General features: G+C 37.5%; 3 protein-coding genes across 3 annotated transcripts in view; 1 reads left to right on the top strand and 2 right to left on the bottom strand.

Annotated features, from left to right (window-relative positions):
* The window catches only part of LOC128857960 (synaptic vesicle glycoprotein 2A), an 84,641-nt gene extending 65,237 nt beyond the window's left edge, over positions 1–19,404 (top strand). Inside the window, exons 2-5 of the mRNA XM_054093822.1 lie at positions 12,759–13,271; positions 13,347–13,770; positions 18,434–18,660; positions 18,774–19,404. Of these exons, the coding sequence (XP_053949797.1) occupies positions 12,759–13,271; positions 13,347–13,770; positions 18,434–18,660; positions 18,774–19,132 (1,523 nt within the window). The 3' untranslated portion in view covers positions 19,133–19,404. The remainder of the gene's footprint in view (positions 1–12,758; positions 13,272–13,346; positions 13,771–18,433; positions 18,661–18,773) is intronic.
* LOC128857962 (uncharacterized) lies at positions 2,112–2,613 on the bottom strand. Its single transcript, XM_054093825.1, has one exon. The coding sequence runs from the start codon at positions 2,465–2,467 to the stop codon at positions 2,240–2,242; it is 228 nt and encodes a 75-aa protein (XP_053949800.1). The 5' UTR covers positions 2,468–2,613; the 3' UTR covers positions 2,112–2,239.
* On the bottom strand, positions 11,741–11,998 carry LOC128856360 (uncharacterized). The gene has a single exon (XM_054091659.1). The coding sequence runs from the start codon at positions 11,996–11,998 to the stop codon at positions 11,741–11,743; it is 258 nt and encodes an 85-aa protein (XP_053947634.1).
* Positions 19,405–21,584: the final 2,180 nt, after the last annotated feature.

Genomic DNA, 21,584 nt, shown 5'->3' with positions numbered 1-21,584 from the left:
ATCGAAGCCCGTGGTCTCCATAACTTTTGGTTCTAATAGACGGCGCTACTTGCCATACAACCCGTGAAGCAATGGACTTATTGTGCCATCGTTTCGGTGAGGAATTTATATCTCGTTTTCGTCTCGGACCAGTGGATTAACCACCGGGATCGGGAGATATCACACCTTTGAACTTTTATTTGTGGGGTATGTAAGGGTTAAGTGCTTTGTGGTTAAACCAGCTTCGATTGAGGATTTGACATTTTTGTGGTAGGTTGAGAGCTCAAAATAGTCACTGGATGCCTGCAAAATGAGTAAATGTTTTTTTGTTTTGTTTGAAATTACACTCAATACAGCACTAATTTGGTCACGCTGTTGTTGGCTTAGTCACGTAGTTTGTTGTGGAATGACCTGGCCGGAGACCAGATTGTCACGCCCAGTTTTATAGGTTTAGCACCTACTGCAATGGTCAGGGACTTTAATTGGCCGCCTGATGTCCGACTGTGCGCAATAAATCTCTGCACCTACTCCGTTCTTTATTTTCGAGCCGTCAGTAAATATATTAAGCGTATTGAGGCTAGGTTTCATACGTCTTTTCTACCCCTCTTCTTCTGTTGTTGTTCGGAATCTGTTCACTCAATTGCATTTCGGAGTCATATAATCCGTATTGGTCCGATTACTTACACAAAAAAACAAATGTCGAGCATTCGTTAAATGAAAAGAATGCATAAGACCGCCAGAAGAAAACAATTTTAGAAATCAATGCGAGTTTTGAGCCACTTGAAGTTTGCACTTTATTAGACCGAAATTCAATTTGTAACCCATTGCATACTCAACTGTTCAATCGAAATTTTTCTAATAATCCCGATTACATAGTTTGAAATGTGGATGAAAATTTGTTGAATTTTTTTTTAGTTTGCACAAAGGAAATTTTTTTCTAATATGCAGAAGGAATCATATTCTCATGAAAAACTTATTAAAGTTAAGTAAAAAAAAATTGTTGGAAACAAGCTCCTGTGCTTTAGATATTTAATTCAGTTTATATCGGAATGATTTTCGAATATTTCCCGCCCCCTTTTCACCCTATCGAAAGATGTTCTAGTTGTCGCAAATGGCATCATACGATAATTATATTTGACACTTGAGAACTGGACAGATAAAGTATAGATACAGACAAGCAATGGCGCGCTATACTCGAAAGAGAGCGACTCCAAGCTCAACTTCACCATCTACATAAACTTTTTTCTTCCTAGGTTAGGTTAGAATAGGTGCCCAAGGAGTGGGTACACTTGGACGAAGAAAAAATGAATTCGTCCTTTGTGATACCATTGTGAAGGAAGTGAGGTGAAGGAGTAAACCGATGGGATGAAAGCAGAGGATGGAGCGGGCGGAGAGGAGAGGGGGTGGGATGGTTAAGAAAATGTGCTTAGAGTGTCTGGATTATGAACGATGACTGTGCTGAATATTTGTTTCTTTCCAAATCGTTCGCTATGTTAACCTTTATTCGCCGAAGTAGTTCTTCGGTTTCTGATCCATATACTCTCAAATTGTTGTACGCATCCTTAGTTCGGTCCGGGTTAGAATACGCAGTATATATTAATAGATTAAAGTCTGTTTAGAGAACTTTTGTGCGCTTTACTTTGCGCTCGATGAGGTTCTTGAATCCCATTCCGCCCTATCGCTCCCGTTACTTGTTAATAAATCTCATGTCCTTAGAGTCTAGGTGTGTTTTGTTCTCGATGGGTTTTATCTTTGATATTTGCGCGGGCTCAATTGAGTGTTCGTATCTGCTGATTAAATTAATTTTAATGTTCTCGCACGCATTTTCCGTTGTAATGAATTGCTTTTTATGGGTATTGCTAATATAAAATTATTTATGAAATAAATGCTGCTCTTTTGGAAGGCACTAGCTCTATTTGATGCTTATTCTTCTCCCTTAGACTTTGATTTTTCTTACTCTAAGTTTGGGTTTAAAAAGTTACTTGTAAGACTCTTGCCATAAGGTCTTTGTTTGTATCTTTGTATCTTTAGCATTTAAGCATCCTGTTTGTTGATTAATAAATATAAATTTGCTAAATACATTGATACTATTTATTTGTACGAATAGAACACACACACACACACGTACTCACCAATTTCTATTTGGATATCACTTAAAAATTAAAGCTCCCCACGCCAATCCCTTTCTTCTGCTCCTCTGTCTCACTCTTTCTCTCTCCCTCTCTCTCTCTCTCTCTTTCATTACCTCCGTCACTGTCTCCTAACCCACATGATGCGCATGTTTATACTCCGGCAACGGCGGCATACGTGAATCCCATATAAACAGGTAATACATGGCTAATGTCATGCCCAAACCGCTAATGCCCCCCATGTAAATAACCAAGGAGATCAGACGGAATGTTTTAGATTCAAAGAAACTGTCTGATTTTGGAACAGTGATTTCTTCATCTTTACTAGCGCCATTGGCGGCAGGTGCGGTTTCAGACATATTCGTAATTAATTAACTCGGAATAAAGCAAGCAAAAAACCAATAAAAATTAACACTTTGCTTCAAATTTTCGTGACTTTGTATGTCTCTTTTCACCGTCTTATCACAGTCACGTCGGCAATACTATGTCTCAAGTGTAACTAAAATGACTCGCAAGAAATTGTGATGCACGAAGCTTTCCTTCTTTGCCTCAATGTCTGCGACAACTCGCTAGCTGGCGAGAAGAATGGGCGCGCGTATAAGCAGCAAAACTTTGCGGTTTTGGGCTTACTAATTGTTTATTCTTGTTATTTACGATGTGTTTGCCCGCGGTTTTGTTCTTTTTAAGTTGGTGGGTGTATGCGCGCAAAAATATTTCGTATATACTCATGGGTGGGGTACATACATGCATACATACATTTCTGTACTTATGTATACATATATATGTCGGTATGTATGTCTACAAGTAGTTTGGTATGCTACAATGGTTTCGCATATTTCTCTTATTTCGCTTCTTATTCTTTTGCACACTTGGCTTGTTCGAGGCGCTAATTAGTTGCAGGCGTGCATATATGTGAACACACACACAAAATACATATAAGTATATACACATGCATGAAGATACGTACCCTGCAGGGCTTTGCATTGAAGCCTCTCGAAGGTCTTGAAATATAAATTATTAGTTTGTGGAAAAGAAAATACATAAGTTTTCCTACGACTTCTAACAAGCCGGTCAACTTCGATTAATTTTATGATTTTATCGACATCTTTAACATCAAAATCTGAACGGATTCGACGAAACCGAAAATGCACGTAATTAGCTGTTGTAGTATCAGCACCAGAAACACCATTCACAATTTCAGCAGCCTGGCTTGCACTTTCGCCTTTATTAAAGAAAAACTGTAAAATGCACCGAATTTTTTCTTTGTTTGCTTTCATCGTTAACACCCTGTAACTCACAATTGAATAGAATAAACAAAAAACAACAAAGGTATTTTTTAGTGTGAAATGTCACCTTGACGACGAGCATAAAATTTTTTTTTTAATTATTTGATGGATACTTTACGAGACATCGATCACTACAGCCATCTGTCGAGAAAATAATGGATTTATTTTTATCCAGGTTAATATATCTTCTTCTTCTTAATTAGCGCGATAACCGCATACGCGATTTTGGCCGCGTTTAACAAAGCGCGCCAGTCGTTTCTTTCTCGTGCTAACCGGCGTCAATTGGACACACATAGTGAAGCCAAGTCCTACTCCACCTGATCTTTCCAACGCAGAGGAGGCCTTCCTCTTCCTCTGCTACCACCAGCTTACCGCATCGAATATCAAAGCCGGAGCGTTTGTATCCATTCGGACGACATGACCCAGCCAACGTAGCTGCTGGATCTTTATGTGCTGCGCTATGTGTATGTCGTCGTAAAGCTCATAGAGCTCATCGTTCCATCGCCTGCGATATTCGCCGTTGCCAACATGCAAAGGTCCAAAAAGCTTGGCATACGCCAAAAATTGTACGCTCGTATAAAATATTGTGCCTGAGCGATTAAGTTCTGCGGCTCGTACGATGGTCTCCAACATCAGGTTAAAGAAGTCACACGACAGCGAGTCACCCTGTCTGAAACCTCGTTTGGTAATAAACGGCTCGATTCTCCTTTCATGGGTCTTTTCCAAGATTTGGCGTATTGTGAATATTTGGTCGATGGTAGACTTTCCAAGTCTAAGGCCACACTGATAAGGTCCAATCAGTTGGTTGACGATGGGCTTCAGCCTTTCACACAATACGCTCGCTAGAACTTTCTAGGCGATATTTAGAAGACTAATCCCGCGGTAATTGGCACAAATTGCAGGATCGCCCTTATTATGGATTGGGCAGAGCACACTTAAATTCCAATCGGCAGGCATGCTTTCATCTGACCATATTTTGCATAGAAGCTGGTGCATGCACTTTACCAGCTCCTCGCCGCCACGCTCAGTCGGCAGTCCGTCGGCGCCCGCGGCTTTGTTGTTCTTTAGCCACGTTATCGCTATTCTCACCTCCTCATCGTCGGGTAGCGGAACGAAAATTCCGTCGACGAGTGGGGTATCGGGATCTTCACATTCTCTGTGACATGCGCAGGTTAATATATATGTAGGTAATATTAAAACAGTAATAGACCCCAGTCTCTTTGACCGCTTTGGTAGTTAAATAATATTTTCTGAGTTGATTACAGATATACCTACATTCTGTACATGCATCCGGAATTTTTAGTTCCGTGGATTTTTTTACGATCAATTAATTTTGGGTTGGCCACTAAGTAATTGCGGATTTTTTTTAGAAAATCAAAGACAATCTTTTCATGGAACTAAATAACTGTGTTCTGTAATGTATTGCCCATTTTGATCAATGACCTTTTGCCATCTTTCGAACAGCAGCATAGTCCCACTTTCATAAAACTTCTGGTTTCTATTAGCAAAAAACCGAATCAGGTACGATTTGACATCATCATCATGAAATGTGTACCATTCAAGGCGGGTTGTAAAGATCGAAACAAAAAGTAATCAGATGGTGCAAGGTCAGGACTATATGGTGCATGTGGCAAAACATCCCAACGAAGCTCTAATAATTTTTGCCGAGTGGCCGAAGATGTGCGTGGCCTTGCATTGTCATGACAGAATACCATACATTACTTTTTCGATTTGTCAATTCAGGCTGCTTTTGTTCAACTGCATTGTTTAATTTCGTTAGTTGTTCAATGTAGACATCAAAATTGATCCTTCGGTTGGGTGTTAAGAGTTCAAAGTAGACAATTCATTTGAAATCCCACCAAACTGATAACAAAACCTTCTTTTGACGAATATCAGCTTTTGATGTTGTTTGAGTTGGTTCACCTGGCCTGCTCCACGATCATTTACGATTGATATTGTTGTACATAAACAACCCATTATTCATCGCCAGTTATCAGTCGTTTTAAAAATGGATCATCTTCATTACGTTTCTTTAGCAAATCGCAGCTGTTTATGCGTTTCTTTCAGTTCGTGAGGAACCTATGTATTGAGTTTTTGATCATAGCCAAGTTGTTTTAAGTGATTTTGCATGCATGTGTGTGATACATGAAGCTTCTCTGCAATCTCACGTGTTGTACTGTGATGATCCGAATTGATAACTGCTTTGATTAGGGCGTCAACAACTTCAACTGGACGACCAGAGCGTTTTTCATCTTTGAGTGAAAAATCACTAGAACAAAATTTCGCAAACCAATTTTGACACTGCCGTTCTTTTAAGGCTTCGTCACCATAAACAGCACATAACTTTTATTTGAGCTTGAGATGCGGTTTTCCCTTTGCGGATATAAAAAAATAAAATGTGACGAAAATGTTCCTTTTGATTTTCCATTTTTAGCGAACGCCAAACGAAAACTACGCAACTAATCAAACAACTTTTTTTTGGATTGACAGCTGAATTGTCAACTATAAAATAACAAAATGTGTTTTACATTTGTACTACGTCTGTAAACCTAAAAATTCAAGCCACCTATGAGTGAAGTCCGCAATTACTTGTTGCCAACCCAATATTATTATATAATATTTATTATTAAACTGCTACTTGCTAAATTCTTAGCCCATTTCTTCTGGGGGTTGTGAAACGGAATTTTCCCACCCGTGTATCACGACATCCTTTTTTGAGTGTGTGGCCGTATCCACCAATTTGTGAGAGAAATATAATTTTCCGAATAGGTAGAAGTCACAGAGAGTCATATCAGGTGAATACGGTGAGTGATTGATGGTTAAAATGCTATTTCTTCCAAAAATCAGCCACAAGAGGGGATCGATGAGATGGTGCATTATCATGCAATAAGCGCTGGCTTCCTCAGTCGCCGTGTTCAGGGCGAATTCGACGAATGCGATGCAACAAATGCTTCAAAACGCCAAGATAGAAAATTGCATTAACGGTTTGGCCCGTTTGCACAAACTCTTTGCGGCAATTACCTTGGAATCGTAAAAACAAATGAGCGTCGACTAGATTTTTGACTTCTCCAAACGCGATTTTTGGGATAGTGGCTCGTTTGGGGCCTTCCATTCGGCACTTTGACGCTTAGTTTCAGGTTCACGTTTCATCACCAGTTACAATGTTGTAAAGGAAGTTCTCGTCTTTTCTCGCCTCTTTAATGAGGTCTTTCGAATGTTGAATTCTGAGCAATTTTTGGTCCTCAGTTAACTTGTGCGGAATGAAACGTGCGCAGACCTTTCGTAAGTCCAAATGATCAGTTCAAATGCGATAAATCGATGTTTTGGAGATATTCAACTCAGATCGCATGAACTTCAACGATGATTTCGGTTAAGTTTTAATAAATTTACGAACAATTTTCGATGGAGTTTTCGGTGATTACAGATATTGGGCGGTCCGTATGTTCATAGTCATTTATGCCCTTACAATCATCTCTGAAACGTGTAAACCACTCATGAACTCTGGGAGGAGATAGACAATCATCGCCATAAGCTTTTTTCAATTAACTCATTAAAAATATGGTGCCATCAAAAACATTTTTATGATGTCAGTCTTGTTTATTTTGGACACTATAATATTAAATATTTCAAGATACTTTTAATTTCATACGAATTTTAAAAAAATTCAACCAATGTGTTTTTGGACCAGGTTATGGAAATTAAGGTATACATAGGTAATTGGTAAAGTGGGAGATATTTAAAAAAAAAAAAATTGCTCATAGAAACACTTTTGTGGTAAATGGTGGTTAATAAGCCGTAGACATTTACCAGTGTCTATATAGCTAAATAAATAAATAAATACATTTACACTAGTTGCGAATTTTTAAATTTACCTTAATTTGCTCAGATTTTTCCTGCAGGGTATACTATTTTTATTTTTGGTATTCAAAGAGGTTCACAAGCTTGCTTAAATACACATACTTGTATAACTAAATGTTCATTACATTAATACATAGAAAGTGGACTTGTAATAGTACAAGTGAGGAGCTACAATATGACACACTTAGTTTGAGCCCTGTCGTTTGGCAGCTGTCACTTAAATATCGTCTTAGATATTACCATCGATTGAGGCGAATTGAAGCGCAAGTCATAAGTAGATTCATAAAAAAACATATTCGCAAAATCACACTTAGACGGTTTCTTTTAAATGTACGGACCTCGATGAACGATAGCAGAGGAAAATGTTCACCATTTTTGACTAGATTTCTTTTTTTTTAATGTTTATTATTAATTTTTTTTATAAAGATATAGTGCCTACTCAAAACCTTCAGTTTCAAACGTTATATAAATATTATAAAAAATTTTATATATAAAGAAATTATAAAATTTCTGCAAAATTTTGGTGAAAATGCTCAACATCGCCGAGGAAAGAAATTATGAAAATTAAAGAGAGTTTTTAGCATCATCAAACTTGCGTTTTACTGCATTGTTCTTTAGGAATCGAAATTAGTTTTTTTTCTATTTTGTGTCGGGACAGACTAGCAAGTACAGCACTCAGACACCATTAAATCCATTGTACTCCACTCGGGTTCCATTTTTAATTTTCTTTAATTCTGCTCGACCTCCGAAGAAATCTTGTGCTGCCAAGGCGCCAAGGTGGTTGCTTCTTAACAGAGCAGTGTCAAAGACCTGAGGCGTGTTTCGAGTGAAGGCTGGGCAGGCGCACAGAAAATGGTCCGACGTGTCATGTGGGTCAAAGTAACCCTTTTGCTAACCGTGGCTTTGATGGCTGCAGAATGCAGTGGTAGAACGGGCTCAGGGCCAAAGAAGTTGGCGTCAGAAAAGGTGAAATCAGGTGAAATCATCTCAGCATTTAAACAGCTGGGAGTTAACTACTTCCGCATGTTAAATCTTAGCATATTTTGTAAATGATATCCAAGGATTTAAGAGTGGACGATATTAGCCTCCTGTACAAATTATTTCTTATCGGCGCACAGCATTTCTCTTATCGACGTTAAAAATTACTCTTTAAGTTTTTCTTACTGAGATTGTGCTCCGAATTGCATATGAAATTCGTGAATTTTCGATTCGTCGTCTCAAATTTGGTGATGTTGACACATGCTGTATGTCGCGACGGTGTTTTAAGATGCTGAACTGGAATGAAGACTGGTGTGAAACTATTAATGGAGAACGCTGCCGGCAACAACTCATCGAATTGAAGCGACCCTTAAGCCGAAAACGGTCGTCTTTGTTGGCTGGAAATGAGGTATTGATTTTCTGAGGTATTGGAATTAGGAAAGTCTTACTCCACACGCCATATTAATCCTTATGCATTGCCGCTTTTGACTAACTGACTGTTTCCATCAACATGCAATGTCTTGTCTAGAATCTGCCTCACTTCACCTATAGGTAAAAAAATTTGGATCGATTGTACTTGCTCTCAAAAGAAAACCGGTTCTATACGCTCGCTTATAAATGGGAAAAGTTGTAGCTTCTGAAGAAAAATACTTTGAATACAGTTTTTTCAAATAAAGCCTTAAATTCAGAAAAAATTCCTTAAAATACATTTGCATATGCAATTATACAATTTTCATCACTTAAGCTGGTTCTTGGATTTAATGCAAACACACACAAAAACTGGCAAACCTAAATTTACATTTCTCGAATTTACATATATGTATATTACATATATGTAATATATATGTATATAAACAAGGGTGATTCTATGCTGAGTGATATAAAAATTTGGTTGAACAAATTTTGAAAATAGTAAATAATTTTAGTATTTTAATACCTTCGGTTATTTAAACGTTTTTACAAAAAAAAACAAAACAAAATGAATTTTTTAGCATAACATATACTTTAACATTAAAAATGAAAATATGTTTTTAATTTTTGTAACAGTAAATGAACTCTAAAATTAAAAAAAAATATATACTACAAAACTAAAAAAATGTACTTTAAAATTACAATAAAAAATGTGCTTTCAACTTACAAGCAAAAATTTAATTTTTTTAACATATTATGTATTTTGAAACAAAAAAAAAATATTTCTTTTAGCATAAAATGTGCTTTAGAATTAAAAAAAGATGTTTTCTTTTACTTCAAAATTACAAAAGATGTTCTTTTAATGTTCTTAGCATAAAATGAACTTAAAAAAACTTAGATTGTCTTAGCACAAAATGTACTTTAAAATTCCAAAAAAAAAAACAATTAAAAAAAATTTACTTTGAAATTCCAAAAAAAAAAATTTTAAATTTGAAATTGTGTTTTGCTAAAATGTTTTTTAAAAATTTGTTTTAATTTTTTTTAGTAAAAAATTTACCTTTAAATTGAAAAAAAATTTACTTTTTAAGCATAAAAGGTACTTAATAATTTTCCTACTTTTTAGCATTAAATGTATTTTGAAATTATAAAATTTTGGCCTTTAAAATAATTGATTCTTAGCAAAAATGTATATTTAATTTTTTGTTTTGGGGGGAAAATTACATATTTTTTAAACTTATAGAGAATTTTTTTTTGGAATTTTGGAAAAACACCCCTCACATTTTTTCTTATATTTTGTACTATTAGATGAGACTCAGTAATCTCTGAAAGTCTTATAGTGGGATCCCTAAACAGTCGGTCATATCAGCACAGCGTACCAGTGAATTTGCCATATTCCTTAGATTAGGTTGACATGGTTGCCCAGAGAGAGGACGCACTTGGTCGAAAACCAAAAATTTGGGAAATCGAGGAAATAAGAAGACTAGAAAAAAAGAAATTAGGAGGGGGAAGGGGAGTGGACGTGCATTTGTTGAAAACGACCCTGATGAAGTTCAACAGGTTTTTAATATAAACTCTTCTAATATATATCCGTAGGAGTATCAAAGAGATGAGATACTTACATCTTAGCCCCGCGATAGCAGGGTAGCGTAGGAGAAGGTCTTGACATAATTCCACTTCTGACTTAAACAGAACTCGAAGTAATGCCGATTCTCACAGCAGCATACCACGCGGTCAATGTCCTATATGGGCATCCACGAAATTCGAGAGCTGAGACTTTGTAAATCTGAGAAGATCCCTTGAGCTTCTCCGATCCACACGTGTGCCGAAAGATTTCGCGACTTTACAAGTTTGAGTACTAGCCCAGCGCTCGCTGAATTGACGCAAATCCCAGCTCTCCAGGCGCAGCCGCAAGTAGTCAAGAGAATCCCAATCCTCACAGTTCCGCTGTCTGGTTAGCTCATCCACCTGGCAATTTCCTGCAATATCGGTAAGGCCAGGCATCCAGATGAGCTTTATATTCAAGAAAACGAATGCGATCGAAAGTGAAGCCAGGCATTCGCCGACCAGTTTCGAGTGCATCATCATCGAGCCCAGCGCCCTAATTGCCGCTTGACTGTTGGAGTATGTATTAATGTCTGTGACAGTTATTACAAAAGTGAACAGCCAATCAGCTGCCTCTTTAATTGTCACTACCTCTGCTTGGAATACACAACAGTGGTCCGGTAAACTGAACTTGTGTCTGATGGAAAATTCTTTGCAGAATGCTATTCCGCCAATTCCTCCATCCAACTTTGAGCCATCCGTGAAGAGGTTCAGCAACACTGCTGCATCACGTCCACTCTTCCCTTGAAGAAATGTGAGTGGAGAATGTTCCTTGGCCTACTCATGGCTGTGCATTGACCAGTCGCCAAGGGATGACCCCAAAATGCCGTATATCTGCTTACAAATGTGCGTAGGGACGCTTCGATCGATTTGGAAACGGACTCAATATACGAGTGGGTATTCAGAGTAGTATTTTAGGTGATTTTTCAAATGTTTGCTTTACGCATTTGAATATAACTCAAAAGGTTATGCTAATTAAATTGTGAAGGAGGGTTTACTAAGCGTAGTCTAAGCTATTAATAGAAAAAAAAAAACTATTTAGAGAGCTGTTTTACGATTTTGATTAAAAAAAAATTTTCTCTAAAAATTGTGAAAGAATTTCATTTTCTTATAATTTTTGTAAAACACCCCTCTCAGTTGTTTTCCAAAAATGTAATTAAAAATATTTTTAAAGTATTGTACATTTTATCCTTACTTAAAAAACAAAAAATACATATAAAAATATTAAAAAAACCGAAGGAATTTCATTTAGAAAGATCTATACAAAAGTTTTCAACATTGAACAAATCTCAGAATGTATACATTTTTTTCCACTTTACTTTTTATTTTACTCAAACCTGCAAATAAGAAAGAGTTTAGAAGAATTGGGAAAATGTCCCACTTGACTTGGAAATGCTCACAAAAGAGTTGTGTCTTTTATGAGCTCGTAATTGTTCGTCTTGCTGAGAGTCCTTTACCCCTTACCTCATTACTAATTTAACGCCAGAATGCTCTCTCTCAAGGATACGCTTGAACCTTTTGCACTGGTTTTCCATCTATAGATATCGGGAACTTCAGATGTATATCGGGCATCGTTGAGTCGAAGAAGAACAAATAGTACAGCGATAAAATAAAACCAAGACCACTTATACCACCGAGATAAAGTAGAAGGGACAGCCAACGAAAGGCTTTTGTATCGTAGAAACTTGGAGCGTCCACAGTCGCCTCTGATTCATTCTCGTCGTCGGTGGCACTATTCGTAAGCGCGCTGGCCATTACGCTGACTAATTTCAAATATTACTGCTTCTGGAATACATTTTGCAAAATCGTTTTAACCAAAAATGCTATATAATACAGATATGTTAATATATTTTTGAATTATTATACCTAGCAGATATCAATAAAATATAGGGTTTTTCAGTAAGAGCGCTTCAACTTTTGAACTTTTTTGAATAAAACACAAACGGTTTGACTTTTTTAACTAATTTTTTTTTTATTATCGAGTTTGAACATATACATTTAAGTATGAAATTCGATTTCTTTTGCATGACCACAGCGTGCACGTTTTACGAAGTCCGATCGTTGAACCCAATTTTCGACCACTCTTTTGCATAAATCGGCCGAAATTCCAGCAATTTCTCGTTCAATATTGGCTCTGAGCTCACAAATCGTCGCCGGCTTGTTACTGTAGACCAATGACTTCACATAACCCCAAAACGGGACGGCTTGTTAAATGGACCGTAAAATGGCCGTAATGCTCTTAAAGTAGCAGCAACAGAACGATTATTTTCATAAAAAATTTGCACGATTTGCAATCGTTGCTCAAGTGTGTAGCGTTCCATGATGAAATGTATACTAATGAAGTTTACAAATAACAAGCGAGAAATAAAAAATATTGCGTCGTTCGCTCTCCCTTTCGGAAAAAAGTTGAAGCGCACCTATTGAATAACCCTATATAAGTAAACGTCACTAATGACATTTGATTGACAAATACCTTTCCGGATATACGTAAATATAAGTACTTTTGTCATTGCAGGTGCACACAAACATGACAAATCTCAGGTGTACGCACATACCATGGAGGAAGCCTTGGATCTGGTGCAGGTCGGTCGCTTTCATTATACGCTAATGCTAACCTGCGGCATCTGCTTTTTGACAGTGATGGCTGAAATGACAGCCATTGGCATTATAATGCCATTGATAAAATGTGATCTGGCAGCGACACAAGCTGAGCAGGGCATACTTGCGTCTGCGGGTTTCTTCGGCGTTGTTTTCAGTTCGCACATGGTGGGATTCTTGGCGGACACATGGGGACGTCTGCGAATATTACGCTGCTCACTCATCTTGGCTGCCATTGTCACAATTATATCGACCTTCTCCGTGAATACCTGGATGTTAATCACATTCCGTTTCCTTAATGGTTTCTTCATTTGTGGCGGGCAGGCGTGTGTATTTAGCTACATCGGCGAGTTTCACAGTAATAGAACGCGCGTACGCCACATAACACTACTAGCCATCTCTCTGCCATTAGCATTCATACTATCGTCAGGTGAGTGCATGAGGATTCAAATAGTTAAAAAGATTCTGTGCAATTTTAGGTTTACAATTTTAATATTCTTTCCAGCTGTCGCTCTTGTCTTACTTCCACTGCGTTTTAATTTTACAATTATTGGCTTGCCCTTTACTCCCTGGCGTATTTTCCTCCTTTTCAACGCATTTTTATCCTTCCTGGGACTGCTGGGGTTATCCACATTGCCTGAAACACCGAAATATGTGCTGGTACACGGCGATCACGATGCAGCTTTAGATATTCTGCGTCGCATTTACTCAACAAATACGGGTGACAAGGCTGAGAATTACCCTGTCAAAAGCATTGTCTTACAGACTGGTGGTGCAACTTTGGCAAATATTCATGGCGTCAAGGATGCTCTCAAAATGATTTGGAAACAAACAACGCCATTGTTTTATAGAGAACGTGTTTTGCAAACACTAAATTTGAGTTTCTGCTTATTTATGATCTACGCACTCTCTCAGGGACTATTCATGTGGTAAGTATCTATTGGTGTAATTTTTCCATATTATTGGAGGCAGATTTAAATCAGCAAAACAAAGGAGGGAATAGAAAAGATGCGTTAAACATGCAAAAACTTAAAGTTTTTAAATCATAAACTCGCAAAAGATTTTAAAGATAAAAGCAATGGAAAAAGTGCTGTAGATGTAGCAAGTGTTGGAAAACACAAGTTTTTGAAACTTATTCAGAATTTTTCGTATTCGATCTCAGGTAGGTCGGTAAAATGGTTGAAGTACCATTTTGGCACTCCACATGTATCGCTTAAGTGCCGTTTTGATATCATTATGAGACCTCTAACAGGCAGATATCTGCAGTCAGTCAGAGCTGTTGATGGAATGGAGAAGATTGATGCGATTTAGGTTGGCGCACTGCTACAGGCTGACGAAGAAAAGAGCTCCAAGTGACCTTAATGGACATGTACAGAGGAAGTGCTCAACAGTTCCTCTCAGTTTTCCCTCAGCTTCCGTAATGGGGGCTAAATGATAAACCTAGCTTTTCCGAGAGTGTGCCGATCGTCCAGTGACCGGTAAACACAGCTACGAGTTTGGAAATTGAATGGCGTGGAGTCCATAGGACTTTCTGAAACCTCCGTATATTGTACTAGGGATCAATCTTATTCAAACGACAAAATCTACCAGGTAATTCTGGAAATTATTTTCTAACATAATCTGACTCGGAATCAAGCAGCTCCGAAGTACATCCCGGTGTGTCTAGTGATCCACTTGGTGAACGAGGAAATAGTACTATTTTTGCCAATCCTGTTCAGTTAGCGGTGTGCTTCTTAATGTTGTTTCACAAATGGAGGAATCTACAGTTTTAAGTACACTCCAAACGGCAGATGAGTTTTTATAAGACGCTTTTTCATGGTAGGAATATACCTTGAGGTTTGCCTATGCGAGGGTTGACCTCTATTAGAGAAAACTTTTTATATCATTTCGTGTCTCATGCCCGGAGTTTTGAACCTGGACACTTCCGAATAGTAGTCACGCACCAACCCATTTGGCTATGGCGGCCATTTGCCGATAGTTATCTTGGCTTATTTAGCGAATTTGTTGTCTTTTTCGTACAGTAGTCAATTGAAATTTATCTTGAAATTTTACATATTTGGGTGTCTGACCTCTTCCTTCTCGTCGGCCCAAGAAAGTGCAATTGAATTATTCTTTGGATTAGATTGGGGAGGCGGGTCAGGTTTTAGATTCATCTAGGCAGGTTTTTGAATTAGCTAATTCATCGTTTTTAAGAGAATGAGGCGCTGACTGCAATACCACCCGGCTGCTTTGCCTCTCTCCTTAAAACGTTACTTAGGAGCTTTGCAAATATCTTCGGTTGCGAAGTTGGTTTCCAAAGTACGGAAATTGAGCGCCACCAAATTTTGCATAATAAATACCTACGCTTTCATAAGCTGCGATATATAGTCCATAAAATCTTTTTTATCGGCAGTCAAATCTATTATCTATTGCTTCTTTGATGAGAAACTTACCGGAAATTTCGGGGGTAATATTGGTCTGATATTGGTGGATTCATATTGATATTTAGACCTAAGCAAAGGGGGATATCTTGGCAATCACTAGTACCATATTGAGGAGGATGGCTGTCTGAGTTTTAGGAAGACTGATATCCTGGCGAGGCTATATCCGGTAATATTCTAGTTAGCTTTATAAAGAGATTCCGACGTACTTATTGCTAAATGAATTGACTTCGATACTCTGAAATCATGAAGGTGCAGATACCCTCTTCTTAGGCAGAAATAAATGCAAAAGATGTCGGAGAGGTAAGCGGGACAACTAACTTAAAACCTGTTAAAGGAATGTCTTACTAAGATAAATTTCCTTGGCATAATCAATCAAGTTTGGATTTTATAGGTAACAGACCATATTAGCATTGAGAGAAATGGAGCACAGAAACACAAAACCTTACATTTCTTCACATTTATAGTGGGTTTACGAATAAGTTTTGAAGTCCAGAGTCCTTCGGTGAGTAGACAAAGGAATACTAACCACCATAAAAAAGAGCAAGAAGCTCATTGGAAAGACCGCTGGGATAATCTATCAGCTTTTGAGTACTTCAGAGTACTTTCGGGATCTTGCAACCGAAAACGCTTTCGGAAATGTATGAATTTATCTCAAATAACTTAAGAATTAGCACAGTAACTTAGACAGGAAATTGTAGGCCTAACTACCACTTTATTCAAAGAAGAATTTATTAGTCGATTTTTTTCTGTATAGAACGGAACGACATGGCTCATACTTGAGTAGGGCCCTACGAGGAACCCAAGCGTAAAAAATACCAGATAATTGTCTAATAGAGATTCGTTTGATGAAATTTCTGAGACTTAAGCTCCATACTAAAGCTTCTCTCGGAAGCCGAGTTGGAGTAGTAAAAATTTTGGTTTCAATACCCAATTTATGACTGTTACAACCATAATATGCTATATAAGCCATAACCTTAAGTTTCTCAATAATCATTCTCTAGCATATCTTGGTGTCCAGCGTATCTACTAAGCACCTCGCGTTTGCAGGTGGGTGAATTATTTCGTCGATCAAAAGCAAAAGCTGGTGCTTAGATTTTTGGTTTCAACGAGGATTGCCTTTACATTTTTCGCCTAATAGTGAAAACACAAAAAATAGTAATGAGAATGACTTTATGAATTTTGAAAATATTCTATGTTATTCTTCAATACACTTCTGCATTAGCTTGGTCCCATTTGCAAAGTACTTTTGGCACTGAGAAACGTGTACTTCCAAAAGAAGTTTTGATGTTCGGGAGCTAAATGAGACCGTTAGGTACCAAATCAGAGCTGTAAAACAGATGACCCATTAATTCGATTTTTTGAGTCCTCAAAAACTCTCTTGTGTGAGCTGAGAGAAGGAGGATTCATCTTCGTTGGTTGGTTTTCCTTAATTCTCCGCAACTTTCTGTACCACTGCTTTAAGTTTAAATCTCTCCAACAGTTTTTTACATCAATCGAGACAAATCGTTTTTTGGGCAATTGTCAAATTTTGCGGTTTCCAATGGGAACAAATCGTTTTGCTATTCGTTTTGCGGGGAATTTAGCTTGGTCCCACTAATCCCCAAGAATGGTCCCTCTATCTCGCAATATGTCACGTGACGACAGACTTCCCGTTGTACCTGCGTTTCATAGTGGCGCTAAAAGTCAAAGAAAGTTGATCATTGAGCTCTTGTCTCGATAATCCCACGTTGAAAATCGTAATAAATCAACTCAAGCAAATTTTTACGACTTACTTTCATCTACTCGTAACTGAAAATTTTTAGGCATAAAATGCGAGTCGAGGCCTCTTCTACTGAATTCCAGCAGTTTGCCATTTTGGGGCGATTACCCATAATGCAGGGAAGAAGAGATCTACTGGGGGAGTGCATCTACTCACGTGGCGAGTTTGGTAGAGTATCCCTACTCGTTGGCTCAATTATTCTGTTATACAGCATACAGGGTCCGGCACTCAAAATGTAGCCAATTAAAAATCCGTAAATTTAGTTTGGAAAATTACTTTAATTCAATTCAAAGTAAGGAATGTGTAAAAATAGTAGAAAATTAAAAATCAGTTTACTTTCGCTCGATATAACCACCTTTTGCCTTGACTATGGCCTTGAGACGGTCCAGAAAGAATCGCAAGCTGCCCGAATGTAGGTATTTTGGCCCATTCGCAGACAATGACTTTTTTCAGCGCCTCGAGACTGGTGAATCTTTTAGTTTGGATCTTGCCCCCCAAAAGGGCCCGAAGAGAATAATTCATGGATTCGTGTCTGGTGAATTTGAGAGCCATTGTATAGACATCATGAAGTTCGGAAAGTTTGTTAGCCAATCTTGGTTGACTCGGGAGACGGTGCCGAGTCCTGTTGAAGCGTCCATGGTCTGCCACCGAAATGTTTGTCTGCCTACGGCTTCAAAGCAACCTCCAGAATACTTTCCCGATAATATTTCGCATTTACGAGTACCTTGACGCCAGGTTCGATGAGAACGATTGAAGGGCGGCTATCTGCGATTACATCGGCCCAAACCATTATCTGTGGCGGGTGCTGTCTCCTGGTGGCCATTCGATGACTCAAACTTTCGTATGAACGGTTGGTCAAATAAACCCTAGCGTTTTGGGAGTTTACGAATTGCTTACGAATTTGAAAAATGTTCTCCTCAGATAACACAATGTTCGGAAATTAACCGCTTTCGGCCATGCGAAGCAACTCCTTTGCTCTCTTAAGTCTGACTTGTTGCTGCTTTGGTGTGAGATCATGCGCCTTTTCACGTCACGTTGCAGTCCTTTGATAACCACCCCCATGACGTTTCGCGATGCTACCAGTATTTACTGTAAGGTGCTCGAGCTCACGAACAATCGCTGGTTGTGATTTTCCAGCCAAATATAATGCAACCACATTACTGATTCCGCGCGCTTGTAAAAAATACTCTGTACTGTCATTTAGCCAACTAACATACAGCTGATGCTCGTGCGTCAGCTGCGCGAGCGGACTGAAGTAGGTGACACTTCGAGTGCCGGACCCTGTAGAATCTATCCATATCCCAACACAAAATCAACTCCATTTTTGCCCGACTTAGATATAAATAGATAGAAGAATTAACAAATCTAAGAAACTCTTATTATAGATAAATTATCTCTTATAATATTCAGGTTCCCGACAATTCTTAACGAACTCATCGCTAAAAGAGGTGAAGATGCCAGGATGTGTAAAATACTTGGAAACATGAACCTTACAGTGACGGAAGCCAATGCCAACTCCAACTGTGAACTGGATTATTTTACGTTGCAAGTGCTGATGATGATGGGCGCCGTTTTCACTGTCATTTTCATCATATATGCTTATACCATCGATATAATTGGCAAAGTTAATATGTTAAGTAAGATATGGACCAATTATTAAACAAATATAATTAACAACTAATTATTCTTGTGCCCTATTTCTGAAATTGCTTTGAAGCAAAATACTCATCAAACTATTTTCTTTTTTTAGTAATTTGGTTCGTGATCTGCTGCATCTGCGCTATTGTCGTGCATTGGCTTTCTAATTTCGCGGCCACTGTGACTGCCTTGATACTGTTCTTGGCTATAGGAAATTGCGGTGGTATCATCGGAACCCTCACAACAGAATTCTATCCAACTCAAATTAATGCGATGGGTATGTGCTTCGTCATGATGATTGGTCGCTTAGGTTCTGTGGCAGGTGGAAATATTGTTGGTTTGACGATATTCAATCATTGTGATGGTTTATTTTGGGGTTTCGTGGCTATTACTGTAACACTAATCGCACTAGCAACCGTACTGCCAGAACAAAAGCGTGAGAAGAAAGTAAATAATAGTGCAGCGAAATGAGAGAGCAGTGGAGAATTAACAAATAAACAAAAAGAACAAAAAAAAAGAAGAAACTATTGTTAAAGGTTGTGCTAAGTAGGGATTTTTTAATCTGCTTTCCAATTGTGAAAATAATTACAATACAGAGATGACTCAGCTTTAAAAAAACTTCGAAAGACTTATCGAATTATAGAAATATTGATAATTTAATATGATATGTATATGTATGTATGTATGTATTTTGACAAAAATTTCTGTAACCAAAGGCTAAATAAATAACAGGAAATTGTGAATGATTCAGTGTAAATCGCTTATCCACAGAGAATTGATACAGTCCTTTAAGGATGGGGGTCATTTAAGGTTCACTGGGTAATAAGAGCCATGTTTTTCAAATTTTCTTTTGGCGATGCAGATGAAGTTAGCTTATGCAGTTAAGTACAAGTATATATAAATATATATATATGAAAACTCGCTTTTGAGTGCTTGGCCGAGCTCTTCTTCCATTTTTGCGTTTTTTATGAAGAGTTTTTCATGGCAAAAATACACTTGGAGGCTTGCCATTGTCTGACGACCGCCGACCGCCATTGAAAAAACTTGTTCTATCAATTGGTGGTTTGTGCCCAGGATTTCCTGTACACTGCCGAATGGTAGTTAATTTCCATATTACAATTCAATGCTTGATCAACATTTTTCTTGATTTTCACAGCAAGAATTGATTGAATAACAGCGTAATATTTACTATATCAAGCATCCCACGCTTTTAACTCTAATTTGAATTACTCTATTTGTATCTTAATTTTTGTTATAATTCTGTTCTGAGGTAGTTGACTATGACTGATCGTTCGATTTGCTATTACTTCATTATAGATATCTTTGTCATTAAAATTTATTTTATACTTTTTAGTTCGATTGGCAATAAAAGCGTGTTTTTTAGTTTTTTTAAACTATTTTTTATTTTCTACTTTTTAGTTCGATTGGCAATAAAAGCGTGTTTTTTAGTTTTTTTTTTTAAACTATTTTTTATTATGAATGAAAATTGTTGTTATCATTGCAGTCAGTGAATTAATGATTCGATATATTCGTGTTATATTTAATTCCTTTCTTATCGACTGTGAGTCTAAAGCTATGCAGTTATCGGCCATGATAAAGAAGTGCTCTATGAATTCCTTCCACCTGACCAAACTGTTAATAAGGAATATTATTTGAGCGTTATGCGTCGTTTACGTGAAGCAATTCATCTCAAAAAACCAGAATTATGGGCCAACAACTCTTGGTTTTTGCATCACGATAATGCACCGTCTCACACTGCACTCGTTCTTCGTGACCATTTCGCCAAAAATTCCACGTATATCGTTCCGCAACCACCGTATTCGCCTGATTTGGCTCCGTGTGACTTCTGGCTATTCCCAAAACTCAAGAGACCACTCCGGGGAACGCGTTTCGAGTCGATTGAGGAGATAAAAGCTGAATCGAAGAAGGTGCTGATGGCTATACCGGAAATGGACTATTTGGCATGTTTCGGGGATTGGAAAAATCGTTGGCATAAGTGTATTTCATCGAGAGGGGATTGTTTAGAAATTGATTTACAAGAATAAATAAAGATTTTTCATTTTACAACCAAATTCACCTTACTTTTTGCCCACAGGTAAAAAAAGAAAATATTAATCCTGGCAATCCTAATAAGGATAATGGAAAAGTTTTATCAAATTATTGCATTGTCATCGATCCTTGATAGGTGTGCAAAATTCCAAGTCGATCAGATTTTTAGAAGCCAGTGAAAATTAAGCTCAAAGATTCCGTTACATACATAGATACATACATACATACATACATACATACATACATACATACATACATACAACCCGACCTAATAAAAGTGTGTTAAAAATAGCTTGGACTTCAGAAAATTATATGAACTAAAAATAAAAAAGAGGTTGTCTGTAAAGTCGGTTTACTGACGATAGTTAACGTGACAACAGAAAATACCGATGGAATGGTTGCATTTTTCAAAAGAAAGTTTTAATTTTATTTGTTTGATAGATATTTTGTATGGATATAGAGAAGGAGATAAATGGAATCGGAATGGAATAGGTCAAGTTACATTTACATAAACGTGAAAAATGACGAAACATTTATCAAATTCATGAAAGATATCTTCAATTTCGATTGTGCACCAGACGTTAATAAGTCAACAACACTAAGAGGCACCATCATCGATTTGACTTTTTCAAGACACATTACACTCGAAACATTCCCCTTCATTTCCCATTTTTCCTATCATCGTCCTATTCTATCCTATAAATGAATAATAGAAACATTCAAAAACAGTTATTATTAACAACTAGTCGTCACTAATTATAAATTCGGTAAGGATGATGATGATACAACTGATTTTATTTTAAATTCTTCAAGTAAATCAAATTAATAATCCTCATAGAGAAATGGTTCATACATATATGTATATATGCTCACT

This window comes from Anastrepha ludens, chromosome 3 (genome assembly GCF_028408465.1).
Source record: "Anastrepha ludens isolate Willacy chromosome 3, idAnaLude1.1, whole genome shotgun sequence".
Classification (NCBI taxonomy): Eukaryota; Metazoa; Arthropoda; class Insecta; order Diptera; family Tephritidae; genus Anastrepha; species Anastrepha ludens.
The sequence above is the reverse complement of the archived record's forward strand: the minus strand, read 5'-3'. Positions and strand labels throughout refer to the sequence as shown.